The sequence below is a fragment of the Piliocolobus tephrosceles genome, chromosome 2 (genome assembly GCF_002776525.5).
Source record: "Piliocolobus tephrosceles isolate RC106 chromosome 2, ASM277652v3, whole genome shotgun sequence".
Lineage (NCBI taxonomy): Eukaryota > Metazoa > Chordata > Mammalia > Primates > Cercopithecidae > Piliocolobus > Piliocolobus tephrosceles.
The window spans coordinates 179,584,196-179,609,058 of NC_045435.1; the positions used below are offsets into that span (position 1 = coordinate 179,584,196).

General features: G+C 36.0%; 1 protein-coding gene across 6 annotated transcripts in view; it reads right to left on the reverse strand.

The window, feature by feature from the left end:
* CLASP2 (cytoplasmic linker associated protein 2) overlaps positions 1–24,863 on the reverse strand; it is a 233,029-nt gene that overhangs the window by 107,932 nt on the left and 100,234 nt on the right. For all 6 annotated transcript variants that reach the window (XM_023214684.2, XM_023214682.2, XM_023214679.2 and 3 more), the window contains 7 exons: positions 22,410–22,480; positions 19,015–19,074; positions 17,841–17,918; positions 17,040–17,207; positions 14,559–14,614; positions 13,616–13,789; positions 3,452–3,553 (listed from right to left, as the gene is read on the reverse strand). In XM_023214684.2, the coding sequence (XP_023070452.1) occupies positions 3,452–3,553; positions 13,616–13,789; positions 14,559–14,614; positions 17,040–17,207; positions 17,841–17,918; positions 19,015–19,074; positions 22,410–22,480 (709 nt within the window). The remainder of the gene's footprint in view (positions 1–3,451; positions 3,554–13,615; positions 13,790–14,558; positions 14,615–17,039; positions 17,208–17,840; positions 17,919–19,014; positions 19,075–22,409; positions 22,481–24,863) is intronic.

Below are 24,863 nucleotides of genomic sequence, written 5' to 3' on the forward strand. Positions count from 1 at the left end.
TCAACTGAAATCAGACACTCATGTACAAAGCAGATGAAATGAGATTGCAACAGTAAATGTAAATTCTTCAGCTTTTCTACTACTGACAGTTAAAATCATTAAATGTTTGTTTTCATTAAACATTTAATTTAAAACTACTTATAAGGAACAACTACAACACTGTACAGCTGAAGAAAAATTACATGAAAAAGCTACAAATGTCATCTTTCTTAAGATGCACCAAAAAAACACAAAAGATGGGAGGAGACAAAGTTTCTGACAGGCTGTACAACCATTTGTATACAACCAGCCACTACCAACAGAAAAAGAGACACAATTCTGTCATAAATATAAATCTAGTGATCTCTCCTTTGAGTCTCCATTTATTTATTTATTTTGGTTAGCCATCAGAACACACCTGCTTTGATCTGAGAGACTTTTTTTTTTCTAAGTTGTGATACAAAGATACGGTAAGACCATGCAAGCCCTAATGAATCACTTTACGACAAAGTAAGGATGATGATCACAGTAATATTTCTGTGCAAATATATTGTAAAGAAACTTGCATACAAATTACATAATACCTTTTTTACAAAAGAATTCGGAATGGAACATATAGTCATTCAAATAAGTAAGCAAGCAAACAAACAAAAGTCTCTCCACTATAAAACTCAAATGATTTTACAGAGGGAAAGTCTTCTAATCTTAAAGTCCTATTTAGTCTAAGAAAGCCAATTATTGTGCTTTCACAATTTAGGAGAAGATGTGGAGGACTATGGAACGGGTTTCAAAGTGAAAAGCCAAATGCAAAAAATTATTCTGTTTTCTAGTGAAGTGATCTTTACTTACAATGTACATGAAAAGGAGGTCTCTTAAGTATTTTTTTAAAAAAAAGCCCTTGGACTCTTTGCCCTGACATCAACCTCAGTATTGTTTCAGAAAAGAATATCTCACAATTAATTTTTATCCTTAGACAATGGACACGGAAATTCCTGGTTGTTATCTTTATGCTTTAATTTTCCTAATTTCATTATTTATGTATCTGTTTACTGAAGGCACTAAGAATAACAAGGTACAGAAGTACACAAAAGCAGTCTAAAATTCAGTTGACATTTGATTAAGAATAATAATAAGGATCATCTGTAGTATTTAAAATTTTTTTAAATTTAAAATAATTAAAAAATAATGACAATTTTATTAGCTAACATATATAGTGCTTATTCAAAGCTAAGCAATATTTTATGTATATTAAATACGCTACATCATTTAATCCTCACAACAATCCTATGTAGATGCTATTATCCTCTTCATTTTACAGATGAAATTATAGAAGTACAGTAACTTCAAATAACCTCAAAGAGCCAGTATTCAATCCTGGGCAGACTCCAGTGTCCATGATCTAAACCAGTATGTACTTCTCAAACTTAATTGTGATACAAATCACTTGATGATCTTGTTAAAGACTGGATTCAGTAGATCTGCAATGGCATATGAGATTGTGTATTTCTAACTAGCTCCTAATGATGCTAATACTGGTCTGGGCAGCACATATGGAAGAACACATCTTCTAACTACTATGCGACACTGCTAAAGATTAAGTTACTCTAAAAATATACAAGATCAGGGAAGAACATGATATGATCTACTGATTTAGTTGAGATAAAAGTTTTCCTATTCATAAATAACCTTCAAGTTGCAAATCAATTTACTTCCGCTTATTTTTAGGACTCTTCTTGAGTGCTCCAATCATTACTCTGCCTGGATTTTCTGACTTTGGAAAAAGAGAAGGATCTGGTTGGTAAGACTTGTGTAATCACTATCCTGCCCTTCAATGCCCCATTCTCTTTCCCGATTTCAAGATTCAGGAATCAGGTTAAAAACAAACAAATAGGATATCCATATTCTAATAAATCACCTAAACAATGGTAGAAAATAGTTACATTTATTTCTTTCAAAAATAGCCAAGAAGGCTGGGTGCAGTGGCTCACACCTATAATCCCAGCATTTGGCAGGCAGAGGCAGGAACACGGTTGGAGCCCAGGAGTTTGACACTAGCCTGGGTAACACAGTGGGAAACCACCTCTATAAACAAAATTCACCAGGAGCAGTGGCATGCACCTGTAGTCCCAGCCGCTTGAGAGGCTGAGGCAGGAGGATCCCTTGAGCCCTGGAGTTCCTGGATTGCAGTGGGCAATGATTGTGCCACTGCACTATTATAGCCTGGGTGACAAGAGTGAGATCCTGTCTCAAAAAAAGAAAAACAAATAGTGAAGCACATGAATAACTCCCACAATTACTTCCCTAGAAAACTGTCATGGTTTTAGAGGGAAGCACTAAGGAAAATCTCTTGGTAAAGAAGGAAGAGGAACAAATGATTTTAAATTAATAATGCCATAAATGAGGCCAGGCATGGTGGCTCACACCTGTAATCCCAGCACTCTGGGAGGCCGAGGTGGGAGGATTGCTTGAGGCCAGAAGAACAAGACCAGTTTGGGCAATACAGCAAGACCCCATCTCTTAAAACAAACAATTAGCCAGGCATAGTGGCGCCAAGCCTATGGCACCAGCCACTCAAGAGGCAAAGGTGGGAGCCCAGGAGTTGGAAGCTGCAATGAGCTATTATCACACTGCTCTATTCCAGCCTGGGCAACAGAGTAAGACCCCATCTCTCATAAATAAATAAATAAATAAATAAATAAATAGTTTTTTAAAATGTCATAAATATATGTTTACTATTCTGAAACATAGAAATAAATGATTAGTTTTAGCTAGACCTCAAAATTGTGCTTTTTAATAATCGCGCTAATGACAAACTCAGCTTCCAGTGAAAGAGCAAAAATATAAATCTTAAATTTAACATGAATGCAACCGAACTGGTCATTTCAAATTACGTTTCCTCACTATAAATTAGCATATACTTGCCAAAAATGCTAACCAAAAATAGATAATCTAATAGATTTTGGGGAAAATAAGATACCATGTATCTGTCCTTGAATAATGTTACCTAAGATATAACCATATTTTGATGCTAATATATGGCAATTATTTTGTCTCTAAAAAGCACAATTTTCTACATTAGCGTCTGAGTAGAATGTGAACACCTTAATGCTAAGGATTTGTGCTATTTCAAATATCTCCATGCAAAAGTTTGTAAGGCAGATGAAGTTTTTCTTTCTAAGTGGCAGATATCAATGATGCAGCCCTAATAACACACCAAAGACAAGACAACACCCACTCAAAAAATTCCAATACATGCACAACAACTGATCCAAAACATTGAAAAAAAATACCTTCATTTTTGTCAGGTGATGATGAACCTAAAGCACAGAACAAGAACTCAGTATGTGGCTTGTCTTTTTTAAAATTAGCTTTGTCTTTATCCACTGGTCAATCGTCTAATACAGTAATATACAAGCAACACACTTATCCTAACATAGTGACAAATATAGGAGGGCTGATAAGCAATACATACGCTGTGATTGAGACACCATTTTTGTTCGACTTCTTCCTCTAGAATCTGTCTTGGCATTTCCCATGCCAGTAAGTGGTGCTGAAAGTTTTGCTCTCACCCGGCCTGAGAAATAAAATAATTGCATAATTAAAAACATTTTTCTATAATAATGTTTAATAAAGAGGGGAGAAAAATCTCACTATTTTTAGGTATTGCCAAATTCTGTAATAATGTAATCATCAATTACGGGTTCTATTTCTCTTAAAAATTTTATGAACAGTATTTCGTTTTTATGTATTATACAATAAGCTAACTTTCCTTCAAGGATAAGAAGAACCAAACTAAAAGATTTACATTCTTAGTTTATTTATTAGTCCAGTAATTATCATTAAGATAATTACCATAGGCATGTCACTTGTTTCTCAATTGGTAGTTGCAATTCTGAAATTTCAGTTTCCATGAAGTTTAGATTATTCTCAAGTCAACCCTACAGTTTTAAATATAAGCCTAATCTTAGGAACAATTCAAACCATCCTTTTGACTGAAAATGTACTTCTAAAGGGATCTGAAGGAAGAGATATAATTAGGCAAAAGATTTAATCTCTTTATATCAGATTACTACACATGTATATGGACATGTTCACTGCTCTCTTCCTCCAATCAACCATTTCAGTTAGAAAATGATTTGAGGAAATACATATCACATAAGAGTTGGTATTTTTCTCAATATATTTATTTTCATACCTCCCAAATTGCTCCTTTCTACTCTACCACTGCCTCATTCTCCTCCACAAAACTAGGCCACAAACATCCTCACTCTATTTCTAGGGCTCTTTAACCACAAGAAACATGTTTGTCAAGTGCTTAAGTTAGCTGCAGTTAATAAAAATAAGTGAGGACAGAATATATTATTGGAGGGTACTTTGGTGTTCTTAAGCAAGAGTCTCAACTACTATCAAATCAGAATCAATAAGGTTGTCATTCAAAAAGAAGGGCTCAGAACTACTTTTAGTTAAAATTAAAAGATACAACTTGTAGGGTATAGGTGAAATACTGGCTAGCCCAATATGACCATATTAATTAGGAAAAAACATACTACATAATAAGAATAAAAACTCCTTAAAGAATAAGGAGATATCATAAAATTAAGAAATGAGTGAGAAAAGATAAGAGAGTGGTAAGAACTAGGAATAAAACAAAATCAAAACCATAAGTTTAATTGGTAGAATACAGCATACTATCAACTTCAAGGCCCCTAATGAGCCCGTGGTTCAGGCCTCTCACCCTTTTACAGTCTATTTTGAGCAGGACACAAAGTTCTCTTGACTAAAAAGTAAAACAAAATGACCAAATTATTATTTTTGAAATGGAGAATTTATCTACATTGTATATAACAAAGAAATGAGAACGTTAATTATTTTGATATTAACATTTGAAATTACAATTCCACAGTGCCAGAAATTATGTTTTTATTTTTACTTATTTATTTCTTGATACACAGTCTTGTTCTGCTGCCCAGGCTGGAGTGCGGTGGCATGATCATGGCTCACTGCAGCCTCAATCTCCCAGGCTCAAGTGGTCCTCCCACCTAAGCCTCCAGAATAGCTGGGACTATAGGAGCGTGCCACCACACCCAGCTAAATTTAAAATTTTTTGTAGAGATGAGTTTTCACTATGTTGCCCAAGTTGGTCTCAAACTCCTAGGCTCAAGCACTCCTCCTACCTCAGCCTCCTAAAGTGCTGGGATTTCAGGTGTGAACCCCTACGCCTGGCCAGAGATCATACTTTTATAGAGTATTCCAATTTAAAACTTAAAATACAAAATTATTTTAAATATATCAGAGTAAACATGAGACCAAATAACTTTTTTATCCTAGTTTTGTACTGCAAAAAATAGTCATCCACATAACACTTAGAGGAAAAATTATATTTTGAATCAGAGGTTTTAAAAAGACAGATTTCAGGTAGAGTGAATATAAACACTAAATTCCTTTCTACAAACTCAAAACTATAAAAATGATTTTTAAGATGAACTGACTCAGTAAGATATGTGTAGCAATTCTGGTGTAATTCAATTTGAATCTGTGACCAATTCCCCACTTACTGATTCAAAAGTAGAAGACATATTTTAAAAGCAGACTAAGTAAATACATTTAAAACTTCAATGATAAAGCAATGGTGCATGATCTCTCAAAGTATAAATGAATTGGCATAAATAAAAAAAACCACAAACAAGTAAGAAAAGCATTAATGGCACTACTATAAAAAATGAATTATATGCTTACATTATACTATGTATTATTAAACATGTTAAGCAATTATGTTTTTCCAGCATGAGATGATCTAAAGTACAAAACAAACTAGCAGGATGAAGAATTAAAAAAAAAAAAAAAGATCCACACATTACTAAGACAATCAAATATAAAATGTAGAACTTACTACCACTGCAAATTATAAAGACTTGCAAAGAAATTAGCCTATTTTAGTTTTAATATTTAATTCCTACCAATGAAAATAGTAATGTAGATGTATTTGTGTTACTAACAAAATATGTAATTCTTACCATCTTCAGATGCTGTTCCTAAATAAGAAAAATAAAACAGTATTTCAACAAATTCTGCCAATGTTGATATTAAGACCTGCCTCACAATCCCCACCCAACACTATAATGAAAGGGTAAAAGCAAAACGTAACTTTTTGACAGCCTTAAATTAACTGTGGGAAGGTTCATTTTGAGAAAAACAAAATTTGAGGAAATCCAATGATTCACAGCACACAGAAAAAGGCTGAAACTAGACAAACGAAAATAACAAAAATCTATAGGAAACATTTTTTGTCTGCTATATTTCATTCTTAAAATTTGAAATGGTATAAAAAATTAGAGAGATTAATCCTTCAAAATATGTAACTCTGTAATTACTCTTTGAAAATGAAATTTTATAGCTCTTTCCAGGGTAGAAATGTTTTCTCTGCATTTTCAAAAGGTAGCCCATAAAGGAATCAGAAAAAGCTAACTAAGAAACATAGGAATAAAATCTATGACCTAGGCCTCATTTGCCCATTTTCATCAAAGCATCTACAAAGCAAAAACCTATCAATCCAATTCATTAGCTATTTATTCAGCATTTATGTGCACTCCTTAAGATGTCGATGAAATCTATAAAAAAATGACTAAGTACAAACATCATAACTCACTACTAAAGGGCAATAATATACATGTCTGTGTATTTTTTTAAACATAGGATTGAACATCAGTAAGAGTATCACATCATATAACAGAAGTGACTCCTTAAATAGACTGATATTTCCTACCCAAACAGGAAAATATTTTGAACGGGAAAGTGACAAAAGTGTTTTTAAAAGATTCAGAATATGAATATTAGGATGTCTAACGGGTTTGATACATAGAAACCAACTCTTGATGGGTTATCATTTCATTCAATATTTTATTATAATAATATAGAAAAGCAGAGACTAATATAACTAGCAGTCATGTACCTAACCCAAGGTTTAATAAATGTTATATCTCATTAAAACAGAAGATATATTAGATCAATTTTCCATTTACATAATAATTTACAGAAAAATATATAGTGTCTCTGTTTTTCTTAGATCTCATAATGTGGTATACTAAATACAGATTTAGTATCTTCAGTTATTTAAAAAAGGTCAAGCTCATAGGTAACATTATGGTATCTGCTGCAGTGAAGGGAAAGTGTGGATAACATACTATCTAGTATCAGACAAAAAATATCATACAGGGTTGTTACTGAACTAAGCCATTACAGATAAACTGTAATCAACTGAATATTGAAATTAAAAGGGCAAAGTTTAAAGTTCAATTTTGACTAAATGTTAGTTTACAACGCCCTCTTAAAAAGTCAGCCTCTGTAACTTGCGTTTCATTTTCAAAAACAATCATATGAACTTATGAAATATGTCATTTGTCATATCAGTTAGTAGACTAAAGAGGTGAATGAAATGACTTAGGAGATTTCTTTCCATTCTTCTGAATCCAATATTTTTTACGAAGACTTAACAAATCGAGAATATTCAGAGGCGTACTTCTAAGAGCTCGGGAAAACATTTTAAGGTAGTTAAGTTAAAACAAAATAGTTAACCTAGTATTTGAGTAGACTGGGATATAACCCCAAACTTATTCAGAGAATTATGCAGCCATTTTTACATTAACATTATCACTAAAGAAGTATTAATAATACATTTTCAGAAAATAAGAAGAATGAACAAGGATATTATATAGAATCCAGGTTCCATAAAAATCTTTAGAATTAGGAAAGGAAGTTCTTACCATCCAGCTTGTCAGAAGTATCCTCTTTGATGAAAGTGCAAGCAAGGAACAGAGGAAAACTTAGTATATTAGAAGAAATGATTTTTATAATTCCTAGAAAACATTTTCTTTAAGAAGACAGAATTCATAGCACAGACATATATATCAAGCTTGTTTTCAACTAAACAGACTAGGAAATTAAACAAGATGTGAGATCAAGACTTCACCTAATGTATTAAGTAGATAATTTTTTAAAAGTTGATAATGAGTCTTATTTTCACTAGCCTAAAAAGAGAAAAGTTAGTGAGGTCCATGTCCTAGCCTTGGACTTTGCCGTCATGCCAATCCCCTGCTCTAGTCTGAGTTTTTCCCATCCAGTCACATGGCCTTGTTTCTTTTCTCTCTTGTCTATAATATACCCCCAAATTCCACACTTAGGCCCTCTCATTATTAGCCTCTGTTTACCACCTTGTTGCTTCCCCACCCATATCCTTTCTTAGAACTTTCAGCCCCTACAAAATTTCACATCTGAATGAATCTAACTCACTTTCCCTATTCTATTACTTGAGATGCCCCATAGAGAAAACTACACAACCATGAAGTCATGCATACTGGCAATATTAGAAACTGGGATAAATATCTGACTTGGTGTTTAGTGCCCATGCTAAAAGGATTTACCATAGCAGGACTGATATTGTTCTTAAGAAGTGTACGCTTGTGGGGCTGGCCTCTGGTAATCATTTTGGATCCTCTCTATATTAATAAGGTTATTTTAAGTGTGTGTGCGGGAGTTCTGGGGACACAGAACTCTGCTATGGTTTGCCTAAGCTGTTTTTGCAAACAGTGTGATTTATGGTGAACACCTCCTTTCTTTTTGGGAGTCTGGGATTCTGGTAATTGTGGCTGGTTGTGCAAGCAGAGTACCTTATGTGACTACTCCCAATCCCCTACTGATCCCCAGCGTGAATCTTAAGTGAGCTTCCTTGGGCAGAAACACTGCGAACATGTTGCATTGCTCTATTTCTTTTCTTTTTTAATAGAGTCTTTTTCTGTCACCCAGCCTGGAGTGCAATGGCGTAATCTCAACTCGAACTGCAGCCTCCACCTCCCAGGTTCGAGCGATTCTTGTGCCTCAGCCTCCGGAGTAGCTGGGACTAGAGGCACCTGCCACCACGCCTGGTTAACTTTCATAGTTTTAGTAGAGACGAGGTTTCACCATGTTTGCCAGGCTGATCTCAAACTCCCGACCTCAAGTGATCTGCCCGCCTAGGCCTCCCCAAGGTGCTAGGATTACACGTGTGAGCCACTGTGCCCTGCCTGCATTGCTCTATTTCATTGCTTGAGGAAGGAGTAGCCCCTCAACCCTATCTCTGGGAGACAAACTTTGAAAGCCTGTGTCTAGACTCCTTCAGACTATCTCACAGGTCTTTTTCTTTGCTCTAATAAATCCTTTTGCTCTAATAAATGTCAGCCACGAGTGCCCCACCTCTTGTGTCTACTTCCCCCAAATGGCTATTCTAAACTTCAAGTCACCTGTTAGCACATGATCCTGACTGAATCTTCAGGCAGAAAGTCACAACAACCTCCCCAATCATACTCTTCATAATGCCCAACTTTCTAAAATATCATATCTGATATTTACTACCTCTTCCACTTCCTTCCCTTCTACATCAGTGAAATGGCTGACGCTTCCGCATTCAAGACTAACTCCCAGACTATGCTCCATATCCCATTCCTCACACCTTCCACAGCAACTTAGCTATTAATTATCTCCCTTCATCCTTAAACTTCTAACTTTTCCATCTCTACTGACTTGCCACCTTAGGATACAAACATAATTCACTTCTCCAATCTTGTAAGATAAGTTCTTTCAACCACAGATAATTCTTACCATTCTTTCACCCCTTTACTCGACCATCAGGCATAATAATAACTTGTACAGATTCTCTTTCTAACTTCTCAATCAACCAACTAAAATCTGACTTCCGTTCATATGACCTCATTGAAATTATATTTTCTTTTCCACTCAAGCAATTCCACAAACTCAATTGCTAGAATATTCATAAATATGCACTCATACATCAAGGTTACCTTAACTTAAATTCCTGTTTCCTACCACCAAGCTTCCCCTACAGGCTGAAGTTAAAGGGTGAACTTCAAAAAACTTATGATATCCCTGCTGCCAAAAACTTCAGTACTTTAGAGAGAACAAAAACCAGTAGCAACTGCTTTAAGAAGGAATGCTCTGAGTTTAATATTGATTACAGTAAGTAAAATGATCTAATGACTTCCAAATCTAATCTAATCATCAGCACAGATCTCTGCTAAGTTGTTGTTGTCTCTTTTTTTTTTTTTTTTTTTGGAGAATGTGAAAAGGTCTCACTCTGTTACCCAGGCTGGAGTGCACTGGTGTGATCACGGCTGGCTGCAGCCTCGACTTCCCAGGCTCCAGCAATCCCCTCACCTCAGCTTTCCTAGTAGATGGGCCCACAGGCACGTGCTACCACACCTGGTTAATTTTTTGCTTTGGTAGAGGTGTGGTTTTGCCAGGTTGCCCAGGCTGGTCTTGAATTCCTGAGCTCAAGCCATCCACCCGCCTCTACCTCCTAAAGTGCTGGTTTACCGGTATTGAGTTACTATGCCGGCCTCTCTGCCAAGTTCTATATACTACTGTATACCAAGGGTCCACTGAAAACTTCCAGTTTGAAGTCTCACAGGGACCTCAAACTCAAAATGCATAAAACGCAACAAACTTTTAGCTGCTCCTCCTTCAGCAACCTACCAATAGACTGAGAGATTCAGTATTAGAAGCATGTACCTCTGGATCCCTGGTACCTAGCAAAAACTAAGTGCTCAAGTAAGTGTGTGTTGAAAACTAATAGAACACTCCCTCTAATCCATATATGTATAGCCATAATAAGTGAGGCTCAAAGTAGAAGAAAACAGAGTTTATATCAGTCTTATGTGTGTAAGAAGGGTACATGAGACACAGCGGGTAGGGTGGGGTAAAGGGAGAAAGGGAAGGAGGCAAAAGAAGGAGAACATCCTTTATCCAACCCCTGAAAAAGCCACAGGCAGGTATCTGATTGTCCCTGAGTGGGAACCTGGGTCAGATGAAGAAAAGAAAAAAGTAGTGGCATTTCTCCTTTTTACAATGAAACATGGAATTCAAACCTTAAAGAACAACAATAGGTTCTCGCAAAAAAAATAGTGTTCCAAATTGGCTTTCTAGTGCACATTAAAACACTTTAAATACAGTACTTTTCTTCTTGTAAAAATAATATTCAATGTAATGTGTTTTGCTCATATATATATACGCACACACACACACATATATATAGTGGATTCCTTAGGATTTTCTAAACACAAGACTGTGTTTTCTGCAAAGAGAGATAGTTTGTTCTTCCTTTCCAATTTGGATACCTTCTATTTCTTTTCTTGCTTAACTGCCCTGGCTAGCACCTCCAATTTAACACTACTCCAAGGTAATGTTAAATAGAGCCAAGAGTGGACATTCTTGTCTTGTATACTGATCTTAGGGAAAAATATCCTGTTTTTTAATCATCAAGTAGGATGTTAGCTGTGGATTTTTCAAAGATGCTCTTTATCAGGTTGAGAAAAATGACTTCTGTTCCTAGTTTATTGAGTATGTTTATTATGAAAGGGTGTTTAATTTTGTCAAATGCTTTTTCTGCTGGTACTGAGATGATCATGACGTTTTTGTCCTTTCTTCTATTAATATGGTACATATGTTGACTGGTCTTCACATACTGAAATAACCTTGCATTCTTGGCAATGTAATGCTTTGAAACAAAAAGTTTTCTGAAAATTAAAAGCAGTAATCAACCCCGTTAACACCATTGTAATATATCACGTCAGTCCTTCTTCTATGTATAATTTTACACAAAATGATGAAATTACTACATACTATTTGGTAACCTGCATAATTCAATCTTTGTTGAAAATATGACTTGTTAATGGCTGCACAGCATATATAAGGATACAATATAACTCAACTATCCCCTCTGTTACACATTAAGGTTGATGCTAATAACGTCATTAAAAACACGAACATTCTTTTTAAAAACGTAAACATTGAATTACTGGGGCAAAAATTCTGATTTAAAAATGCTTCATGGAATTCCAAAATTGGAACTCAGAAAAAGTGTCCCATCACTAATTCACATCAGCGTTGCCTGATGAGGCCCTTTTTACCACACTCTTGAAAACAGTAGGCACTACCCTTAACTTTCTTGTTATAGTTATAGGTCTATCCATTTGCATTTGTTTGATTACAGCTAAGGTTCAACATCTATTCTGGTATTTGTTGGCAATTCTGATACATGCTTTTCTTGATATATAGAGTTCATCTGTTTTTAATGGACTTGAAAAATTTCTCAACATTTTAACTTTTTTACTAGTATATGGCAAAATATTTTTCTCTTTTAGTTTTTCCTTAAGATTTCTTATTTTCATACTTTAGATTTAAATTCAAGAGATTTTTGTCCTTCATGGCTTATTTGCTTTTATGTATAGGAATTCCTGTGTCAACCTGAGATTTGAGGAATACTCACCTATTATGTTTTCATCAAGTTGCTTTATGTTTTTAATGTTTTTATCATCTAGAATATAATTCTATATGATGTGTAACATGGTTCTAACTTAATTTTATACTAGATTGTAAACCATGTGTCTAAACACAATTTACTGAATAATCTACTCCTTTTCACGGTTCTGAACGCAGCTGTGCCAACTTTATCATGTACTATATTCATACCTAAATTCTCTGCATTTCTTAACCTATAAGAAACCTTAATCTATAAGAGTCCTCCTTATTTAAAATGTTTGGGGCCAAAACCATTTTAGATTTCAGATTTTGAAATATGTGCATTCATACTTAACTGATTGAGTATCCCTAAGCATCGCTAATTAAAAAATCCAAAATCCGAAATACCTTTTTTTTTTTTTTTTTTTGATGGAGTTTCACTGTGTCACCCAGGCTGGAGGTACATGGCACGATTTTGGCTCACTGCAACCTCCACCTCCCGGGTTCAAGCGATTCTCCTGCCTCAGCCTCCTAAGTAGCTGGGATTACAGGCATGAGCCACCATGTCCAGCTGATTTTTGCATTTTTAGTAGAGATAGGGTTTCGCCACGTTGGCCAGGCTGGTCACGAACTCCTGATCTCAGGTGATCCACCCACCTTGGTTCGAAATACCTTTGAGTGCCATGTTGGTGCTCAAAAAGTTTCAGATTTTGGAGCATTTCAGATTTCAGATTTTTTAGATTAGGTATGCTCAACCTGTATTGTGTTCAGGCAATTTGCTTGCTTAGTGTTCCACCAGTACTACCCAAAAGAAAAAAATGAAGCATGAAGAGATATGCAATACGGATAACCAACCTCAACTTTTTAATTTGATGGACATAAAAACATGAAAAAAACAAACTGAATGGAGTTTTGGAATATATGTTTAGAGTTTGGTTAGACAGAGCAGAGCTTTGCCGTTCTCCCAGATCTCCAAAAGGCTTCACATTCTTGATAAGAGAAGAGAAGTAGGAGAAAGAAAACAAGAAAGCTAGATACAAGGCCAATTCCCTTCCCAAACCCCTTAGAAACTAGTGGCTAGACGTGGTAGAAGTGCAGTTATGAAAACTCTACAGGCAATCATGGACTCAAGAATTGTTGCTTTGATCAAGATGATGATGAGGACAAGGGAAAAGGAGAAACAAGGTAGCTCAGATTCCTCAGAAGCATGTCCCCAATACAGAATTATATTTAAACATATGGACTATCCTTAAATAACAAGAATGAATAGAAATGATTAAGGTATATGAACTTGTCTTCACAGAGATCAGGGAGAGAACATGGTACAATTTTCCATAATCAGTTGTCTTACCTAGTGATGCATAGGAACCTGGATTCAGGGCACCTGCACCTAAGCGCCCGTTTCGCACAGACTGTCCAGCAGCATGATGTGCTTTGGCACCAGCAGCAGCATTCACATCAATGTCACTTCGTGAACGCTGCAGACTTCCTGGAAGGGAACTGGCTTTGCTGCTGCCTGCTGATACTATGAAAGACAAAGCAAAGGTAACCTGTATCATTTAAATCACTGAAAACATGAAAATTATATAAACCTGACCATCGTGAGTTAATCTGAAGACAAATGGTCAACAAAAAGGCAGTGGCCAAATGGACAGTACTATTAAGTATTTTAAAGTCAGAATGCCTCAGTTTCAATCACAAGTAAGTCTTCAGCAATTTTCTCAATATTTCTCTGCCTAGATTTTCAGTTTTTTATTTTTATTTATCTATTTATTTTTTGAGATGGAGTCTCGCTCTGTCATCCAGGCTGGAGTGCAGTGGTGCGATCTCGACTCACTGCAACCTCCATCTCCTGGGTTCAAGTGATTCTCCTGCCTCAGCCTCCTGAGTAGCTGGGATTATGGGCATGTGCCACCATGCCCGGCTAATTTTTGTATTTTTAGTAGAGATGGGGTTTCCCCATGTTGGGCAGTCTGGTCAGGAGTTTTACAAACTGTGAGTTATGACCTATTAATAAGTTGTAAAATCAACTGAGTGCATCATGAGAAGCCATTATGAAGAAATGAAACAACTGAAAGCAGAGTGTATCACAAGTAAAAGAAAGTATGGCTTCCTGGAACTTTGGGTTATATTATGTATGTATACATGTATACATATACAGGTAAAGTGCATTATGTGTGGTACCGGGTTACCATGTAAAATGATCTTCTCACTATGGAGCAGATCAAAAGAGTTTGAAGGCTACTGTTTTAAAGATAAAATAGGTTATAACTCTTACTTAAAGAGAAAATTACCTCTTCCAGCCACAGTTGATGGATTTGCTGTAGACCATTTGGAAGAAAAAGGGCGACTGCAAGGTATAAAAAATGCTTTTAGTAAGAAGACAATTTAACATTCCTCTGATAAAAACCAATAAAATACTACTGAATTTTGTGGAAAGTTGAGAAGTATTTCTTTTTTGTTTTTATTTTTCTGAGACAAAACCTTGCTGTGTCACCCAGGCTAAAGTGTAGTGCCACAATCATGGCTCACTGCAGTCTTGACCTCCCCGACTCAAGTGATCATCCCACTTCAACCTCTCAAGTTTACTGGGACTGCAGGTGCATGCCACCAAGCATGGCTAATTTTTAAATTTTTAACAGAGATTGGGTTTCCCTATGTTTCCCAGGCTGGTCTCAAACTCCTGGGCTCAAGTGTGATCCTCCTACCTCAGCCTCCCAAAATGCTGGAATTATATGTGTGAACCATCATGCCTAGCTGGTACTTCTAATTTTAACTCTCCTTTTACAAATCGCATTAGAACAGTTCCTCCCAATCATCATATATCAATGGTGTCTCAATTAGTTATGAAGCAAAAATAAAATACTGGCAGTGAATAAAGACTGTAAGCTCTACAGAAATAGAGATCAGGTTGCCTTTGTTCACTCTGCTCCTCAACACACATCATGGTGACCACCAAAGAGAACTCGATAACAGTACTATTATTATTCACTTGTATCCTGAGATATTTTACTTAGAAGAAGAAAGGGGTAGTGTTATCACTAGCACATAGGCAACTCAGCATAACCAAAGCCTCTCTCACCTAAGTTGTAAGCTTGTAACGTCCGTGTAATGTTTAAGCTAACATTATATTATTTTTATAAGTGTCTCCTAAAATTATTGTTCTCTTAGATTGAGATAGATCACTTTAAGGTTCACAGAATCTAAAGTTGTTTACGTTTAAAAATGTTATATTAGAGCAACATAAAATATCTTCCTTTAGATCCTTTGTACTCAAAATATGGTCCATGAACAAACAGCATTTAGCATCACCTAGGAGCTTGCAAAAAATGAAAAATCTCAGGCCCCACCCCAAAATTATTGAATCAGATTCCAAATTTTAACAAGATCTTCAGGTGATTCATGTATAAAGTTTGAGCATAGTTAATAAAAAGAGAACAAAAGCAACAAAGACAGCTCATTTCAGATGATGAACTTATCACAAATTTAAACAGAAGTTTAAACCGAAATTTAAATAAAAGTTTAGATAGGTCATTATTCCTACAATAATTATTTTTGAAATCAGATTGTATTTGCTTTTATTCTGAAAACCTACAAGAAACTGAACTTTAGTACAGTATTTGAATGACCCAGTGAGTGCCTGCTTAAATTCTGTACCCTAGTTGCCCACTTGTCTCACCCTGGTCCCAGTTCTGCATCAGAGTTGCCAAGGCAACCAGCAATCTTTGTGGGGGTCAAGATCCCAAAAGGAAAAAAATTACAGAGAGGATTTTTGGAGACAGAGTCTTGCTCTGTTGCCTAGGCTGGAGTGTAGTGGTACGATCTCAGCTCACTGCAACCTCCGCCTCCCAGGTTCAAGCGATTCTCCTGCCTCAGCCTCCTGAGTAGCTGGGATTATAGGCACCCGCCACCATGTCTGGCTAATTTTTAGTAGAGATGGGGTTTCCCCATGTTGGCCAGGCTGGTCTTGAACTCCTGACCTCAGGTGATCCGCTCACCTTGGCCTCCCAAAGTGCTGGGATTACAGGCATGAGCTACCATGCCCGCCCTAATTAGGCTGACATTCTCTGAGCTGCTCTTCACTAGGGGAAATCTGCAGATACATGGCACAGGGCAAGAGGTCACGAAGATGGACAGGGCCAGTGCTAGGAAGTAGAGAAGGCATCAGTAATTTCAGCAATCTCATAGGGCCAGAGAGACAGAAAACAGGGTTACGGTTACTAAAGCAGTAAGGATTTGAGGTAGTCAACATCAAGATGAGAATGGAGTTACAGAGAACTAAGTCAGATACTAGATAATGTTGTCCCTTGAGGGATTTCCTGAATTTTTAAGCTGTGTCAGAGGTTAGGAAGGAAAGTAGTAGAGTTTTTTTTTTTTTTTTTTTTTTTTTTTTTTTTTTTTTACCAGTCACATAGTGTTGTAGAATTCTCAAGATAACTTCTGAATCTCCATTACAATTTTTCCATTAAATGGGTTATTTATTATAAGTACTATTTTTGTGGTATTAAAAAAAATGTAGTGCTTCCCAGACTTTTACAGACATAAACATATTGAAGCAAAATATGAATCATAGAACTCTTTATCCAAAGAGAAGGAATTATGCTGGCAAGCTATCCAACTCTTGAAACAGCAGACCAAAATAAATAAGTATATTAGAGTTATCATTCTTTCAAGGCTTTAGGTGAAAGCAAACAGATATTCAAGTATCCAACTTATGAAACTTTAGGGAGTTGAGGAGAGGAAGAGACTAGTAATCATCATTTATATGACCTTACTTGAGACTTTCCTGTGAGCTGGATGAGGACCTGTCTGATTGTGGAAGAGATGCTACACTGCCAGAACTCTTTAAATAAGTCTGAAGACTCTTCTGATAAGATGGCTCAAGGGAATTATATAATGTTTCAGCTTCACCAGGAAAGTGGTTTCTAAGACCCATATATGTCCTGTTAAAAAAAAGAAAAGCAGATGAAGGAACAGCTTTACATAATTAGACATTAACAGTAACATGTACATTCAAGAAGGATGAAGATAAGCCCACTGGTTTTCAGCATTATCTGCTATGTGTCAGGTGAACACTTTCTAAATTGAACAAGTTCCAGTGGGAAGACTGAAGGCTGCTGAGAAAAGCAGATCTCAGTACAAAACCTACTGTGCCACTTATGGTTTGTGTGGCCTTGCGCAAACCCCGAAGTGTCCAAATTTCAGTTGCCGTCTATGGAGATAACACTATCTTTGGAGGATCATTCTAAGGATTAGAAAATAATATACAACAAGTACCTCAAACAATATCAGGTATACAGTACAAACGATACATGACAGTTCTTTTTATTCATGATGAAAGTGAATAGGTTATGACAAAAAAAGAACACTGATGATTCTACATCAGTGGCAATATGTAGGAGGCTGTTAGACGTCTAGTACAGATGTAATGGAGAAAACACATTCTTAATTTTACTGGAGGGCTAGTCAAGTAAAACACTTGGACACTTCTGATATTTTCATTCTCCCAGTACAGTTTGTTTTTGTTTTTTTAAAAAAAGATTAAACTGTCACAAAAATATACTATACCGACTTACTTTCTTGCCTCCACTCTGGCCTCAGCATCAGCATCATGAATTCCCTTTTTAATAGTTTCAACCAAGACAGCTGCATGTCTATAAAATAAAATACATTTTTAGAATTATGATAAAGCTGTATGTTTCACCACAAATGGTGCTTACTGCTTATGTTATATATCAATTACAAATGGGTAGGCGAGGTAAATAAAAATTAATTCATGCACAATAATAAATCTAAGACCATAAGATTTTCTAATTATCTGTCCCATATGTTTTATTAATATATGGTTTCCTTCTGACAATCCAATTACTATAAATCTAAAAGTAATTATTTTTATATGGAATTCAGATAGTATATAAATACATAGTACCTAAATTCTTAATTTTTAATAAATTAGAGAAAAAAGAATCTTCTGTGTGGTTCCTCACTAATTCACCACTGTAGAAATGATTTGCTAAGTATGATCAGTTGTGACCTGACCAAATTTGAATAGTAGCTGCCACAGAAGAATGCAAAGAAAACTTGAACAACAAATTCTATTTTTAAAAAATGAGTCTTAAGAATTCAAGAATTTTCATGAAACTGAAAAATCAGCAATATACTCAAGGTAAATACAGTATCTTCCAAGCTTCAAACTTGAAGCTAATGAGAAATATAGCCATGCAAATAGCCAGTAACCAATCAGCTGCCCACATTTTCCTCTCCTTCATTTCAGAGTTACACTCGACATTGCCCAGTATATACCTGATCAATGACATCTAACAGCTGGTGTGGAGAAACTTCCCAATGAATACCTCTTCTTAAAAATCTCTTTCCTCTGAAAGGAGGCTCCTTCCATCTTAAATCATTCATTACATGATTGATTACACTTTAGAAAGCTTATATCATATGACTAGAGATATATTTTTAAACTTTTGCCCAACTCAACTTGGAGTATCTTATATAACCCATTCTATTTGAGAAACCCTTACCCATCTCACAAACAAAGAAGAAATCATACTATTCATAGTTGTAATGAGTAAGAGGGGCACAACACCACCACAGCTTTTTGAACCTTTAAAAGCTTTATTTTAAAAGGTTCAAATAACCTTTGAAGCAAAATAAGAAATAATGTAAAACCAATACCATCAACTTTTAACGAACTGGTGACAATGGGGAGGGAAGTGGGAGGAAGGAAGAGGGAATGCATACCTTTCCAACGAATGAGTCTGCCACTCTTGCAACAATAAATCTAAAAATTCAAATGAACGTCTGAAAAATAAAAGTTAAATAACTAAATGTTGTACTGAGAAATACATTAACACTTTCTTTTATACTACTACACTTTGTCCCCTAAATAAAAGCATAAGACATGTTTTTAGATTTTTTTTTTTTTTTTTTTTTTGAAACGGAGTTTCACTCTTGTTGCCCAGGCTGGAGTGCAATGGCGCAATCTTAGCTCACTGTAACCTCCGCCTCCAAGGTTCAAGTGATTCTCTTGTCTCGGCCTCCCAAGTAGCTGTGAATACCTAACTTACTCAGGATCCAATTACTGCTATGCTAAACAGTTCAAAAAGACTTTAAGAGTTCCCCATAATTTTAACTTAAAATGTTTGTCAAATATAAAACTTAAGGCTGGGTGCGGTGGTTCATGCCTGTAATCTCAGCACTTTGGAAGGCTGAGGTGGCTGGTTGACTTGAGGTCAGGAGTTCGAGATCAGCCTGGCCAACATGGTGAAGCCTTGTCTCTATTAAAAATACAAAAATTAGCTGGGTATGGTGGTGTACTCCTGTACTCCCAGCTACTTGAGAGGTGGAGGCAAGAGAATCGCTTGAACCTGGGAAGCGGAGATCCCATCACTGTATTCCAGCCTGGGCAACAGAGTGAGAACCTGTCTCAAAAATAAATAAGTAAAATGTAACAAGTTTCATTTATTAATTTAAAAATATTTATTAAACATCTATGCACTCGACAGTGAAGATATACAATGGTGATCAAGAAAGCCACAACAATCTGGAGCTTTCATTTTTACACAGTTTCCTTGCATATGTATGTATATGACTTTACATAAACTTTGTGTACATTTTCTCCTAAGTCCTCTATTTCTCAGTTACTTCAACTGTCTCATACTTGAGCTCCTCTCCTTCCTTGGCACTTGATGACACAGCTTTGACCTGTATTTCTTCCTTTATTAACACTTTTTCTTCCACTTTCCCTTAAACAGATGCTCATCTGGTTGGTACCAATATTTGCCCACTTATCTTTTTATAGTCTTTTTATTGAGGCAACATAATCTGTACTCTTAGTTCTGCCTATGAGATATAATTACCACATCTAGTCCTGTATCTCCAGCATTGGTGTGTCACTTCAGCTGTCAAAGTTCCAACTAGTTTATGGATGTCTCCACATAGACAGTGAATGTCAACTCAAACACTACATAGAAAACACGAATTAATTCGTACCCTTTCACATCTACTCTTTTAGCTCATGTACTACAGATTAGGCAATGAGAAATGGGGAGGTTAAATTAACCTGCTCAGAGTGATAGAGCTAGGACTTAAATCCTGGCATTCTGACTCCAGAGCTCACAGTCTGAAGCACTTGACACCACTTTCCTCATCTATATTCAAAATTACCAAATCTCATTTCTACACATGAAATATATTTTGAGTTTGTTAATTAAAAAAACCTCCTTCAATTACCAACACAGTTCCACACAGTTCTAGTTCAGACTCTGCCTTTCTCTTCAATGAATTATAACAACTCCTACCTAATTAAACAATGCTTTTCACTGTTTCTTTTCAATCACTTTCATAGCTGGAATAAAAATTAGCCTTGGACATCACCTCCTCACCAAAAATCTACAACTGTCAAAGATTCCTACTATCTATGAAATAATGTCAAAATTCCTCTTCATAACATTCAAAGCCCTCCACACTATGATCTCAACCTACTCCCCAGCCTTCAACCAGGTTCTTTTCCCACTGAAACCTTCCATTTATCATATGTTCTGGCCTCAGGGGCCTATCTGATGGCTCTGCAGCATATGGCATAGCTTTACATTTCTGCTTAGGTTGTACTCCACTCACTCTCCCTATAGTTAATGGACTGCTCCCCATTTTTAAGGCAATTCTATGACACATTTTCTGATTTTGTCTTCTGTCACATTTTTATTTCTCCAACTACCATTTTCCTCAATGAAAGACAGGGGTCAGTTAAACTGTTCTGTAAAGGGCTGGACAGTAAATATTTTAAGCTTTGTGGACCACATACAGTCTCTGCCTCATATTCTTTACCTCCCATCCCCCACCTTTTAAATCACCCTTTAACAATGTAAAAAACACCCTTAGCATGTAGGCTGTACAAAACCAGACTGTTGGCCACATTTTACTTGCAAGCTGTTGTTTGCTGACCCCTGACATAAGACAGATGACTGAATAACTGTTGTCAAAAGTTTCAACTACTTAAAATAACAATGTCTTATTCAGCTTCTTCCTAACACAGTATTTAATTAAATATAGTTATCTAATTTAAAAAGGTAGAGTTCTTTACAATCTTCTTAAACATCAAATGCACAAATCTTGTTTTTCCTAACTTTATTGTTGGCAATAGTGGTGTGAAAGTTGTCAGAATCAAAATGAAGTCACTTGTGTTACAACACACACACACATACACACACACACACATTGACAAATAGAGCTGAGGAAGGCCATTAAGGGAGAGTTCTCATGAATAAATGACTGATAACAAGAGCTATCACAAAAGACTCTAAAAAAACACAACCTGCACAAAGGCTATCACAACCTTACAAAAAACAAACAAAAATTCTACAAGGACATCTACCCAGCAACTGCCTGTCCAGCCTCAAGTTGGCATCACCCTTGTTACTGATCCTTGTAGCCTGGGATAACTACCTCAAAATGATTATGTAATCTTCCTCATTTTTCCTTTAAAAACATTTGTTTTCCTTTACCTCCCTGAATACTCACATAGTTTGCTTTGTATGCATACTACCACTGCAATGCTCATTCCTGCATAAATACTAATATCATTTTCTTTCAGAGAACCTCTCTGTTATTTAGGTTGACAGGTGTGATGTTAAAAATTGTAGAAACCAGAGACACAGGCAGCCACTAACTGAAAGACCTGATAGGGCTATATACTCTGTTCCAAACACCGGCTATATTCTACTAGTATGTATCTCATTTAATCCTTATGTTCTATGGGGTTGACAGTATTAGCTCTACTAACCTATGCAGGGACTAAGGTTCAGAGCAGTTAAATAATTGCCTAAGGTAGAACAGTCAATGGCAGTTGTAAGACTCTAGCCCAGACCTGACTCTGTACTCCTTGTTCTCTGAAAACCAAGGCAACAAGCAGCCCAAATGAACCAAAGCTTAATATGATAAAATAAGAAAAGTGAGTGGTTATAATAATCACTTCATCCCTTTTCCCTTACATGATATATGATTTAAAAAAAAAAAAAACATTTTTATGGTTTTCTGGAAGGCAAGAAATTAATGACCAATTCTTGCACCAGACCAATAATTAAACAATGCAGTATCAGAGCTATACTAACAACAACAACAACAAAAAATAAACTTACCTCCTCACGGGAACTGATTTTGATGTGCAATTGCTTGTTATTAAAGGTATAAGTCTGGGTACATGAGTATGCTGAAAAAGATGTTTTAGAAAAGGTTAAAAATACTACACACTTCAAGTGGTCCTTTCTTCTATTTGCCTTACATTCAAGTATTTAGTTACAGAGGACAAAAAGACCAGGTATTAGATTTGAAAGAAATCAAGACCAGTTTTGAAAAGTTTTCCCAAATTAACATAATGTCATGATGATACAGTTTCAAAAGGACAGGTGTGGATATAATATGACCTAACAAAGAAAAGTTAACTATGTAACCGCAAAGAACTGTTAGGACAATATAATTTTGGGGGAGAGGGAGCACTAAAAGAGACTGGGCATGTATTGGCCACATTTTCTGAAGTACCACGGCTACTGCTGGTAAAAAATCATAATTGCAACGTCATCAAAGCAGGTAGTCGAGTTAATCTATTTCCCTAACTATTGGGAATCCACTTTGAAATGGTGGTCTTAATAGAACTTTCACCTCATTCTGGCTGAATCATATCTCTCTAGAATTCAAGTAGAAGTTCCACAAAGACATAATCTTCTATTATTAATTCTTATACCCTTCTTTAGTGAAGCCAACACTAACAAGTTCATAATAGACATTAACACAAGCATACATATTTAATTCCTTAAATCTCTTGTATTCCTTCTGAGCTAAAGGTACAGGCTGGGTTATCTAGGAAGCAGGCTATGAGATGGAGTTTAGCATGCAGGATATGTATTAGGAAGTGCCCTTGAAAGACAAATATCACATGTTCTCACTCATGTGGGAGATAAACAAAAGTGGATCTCATGAAGATAGAGAATAGGTTACTCATGATGAGAGGCTAGGAAGAATAGCGGGGAGGAGGGAGTGAAAAGGGAGCGATTAACAGGTATAGAGTTAGAACAAATAAGATCTCATGTTCAACAGATCAGTAGGTTGACCATGGTTAACAAAAATCTATTGTACACTTCAAAACAGCTGAAAGAGAATAATTAGAATGTTCCTAGCATAAAGATAAATATTTAAGGTGATTAATTCCCTGTTACCCTAATTGGACATTTACATATATGAATGCATTAAAATATCACATGTACCCCCAAAATATGTACATCCATTACATATTAACTTTTTGTAAGTGCTCTTGGGATTACCACCCGTGGACGTTGAGAAGGAAGCAGGAGTGGAGCGGGCAGAGGAAGAAATCAAACTGTGACATGGCCCAAGGCTATCTTTGCCCAAAGCCATTACGAAGCTCTAGAACTGAAACAGTCCCTCAGAATACTCTTGAATTGGCCCAAGATGGCCAAACCTTTATACTTTCACATCAATCAGTTATTGGATATGGGCAATACTGGGAAGGCACAAGACCTTGGGAAAGGCAGCTCTCTAGCTGAAATAATCCTTTAAGAGACTGGCAGCTGAAGGCTGTCTACTAACAGTTCTCCTAGCATTGGGGAAACAAGTCTTTCATTGAAGGAAAGTGTATATGGCACATCAGTGTTTGCCATAGCTAACTCAACCAAAATAAAAGGAAAAACTTTTTTTCAGCCACTACAGAGAGAAACATCTATAGGCTTGAAGCTGTTGAAGATGAGAATAATTCAAGAAAGTGTGCTGACATGCCTGTTAGGCAACTGTTCAATGCAGCACGGAAGGACTCTGTGGACCTGCTCCCTACAGCATCCACAAGAGCCCATTTCCCAAACATTACTGTGGAGGTAAAACCCATGGAGATCCCCTAGCTACAACAACTATAAAGGAGGTCTTACCTACCACACTCCTCTCTTTTTCTTCTAACCTCTCCGAAATCCTAAAGATGGGTTAATCACATCCATGACAGTGGCAAGGATGGAGAGATAAACTAACCTAACTACTGCTACATCATATTCAGGGGGAGTTGTACCAAAGGAAAGTAAAAATTTACCTCAAATCAATTACAGATGAAGCATTCAATCAAACACTAAGAACAATTTACACTTTATTAATACAAGTTGACAACGGGAAAAAAAGCTTCTCTAAAATTAAAAAGAATTAGAAATTAAGTACAGCAATCTAAGGAAGTACTCTTAGGAAATAAAACAAAAACAGGAGGTAATATTTAAAAATTATTGTTTTATTGGTGAGATGACAGGCTAGTATAATAACATGAAAAATGAGCAATTTGAAAACAAAGTATAAAGAGTAAAGCCTGAGAATTACAAAACAGGTACTTTCAAATAAGCAGAATTTAAAGGAATTTTTCCTGAGACTACGTACAGCTGTAAGACAAAGAGACAAAAAGTTATTCAAAAAATGATAAATGACATTGAGGATTTCAGAATTTGTGTAACAAAAGTAACAGCAGGAAAAGATCTGAGCCAATAAGACAGACGTACTAAATAAAGAAAAGATCCATGAAAATTAACATAAATTTAAGATAACCAATT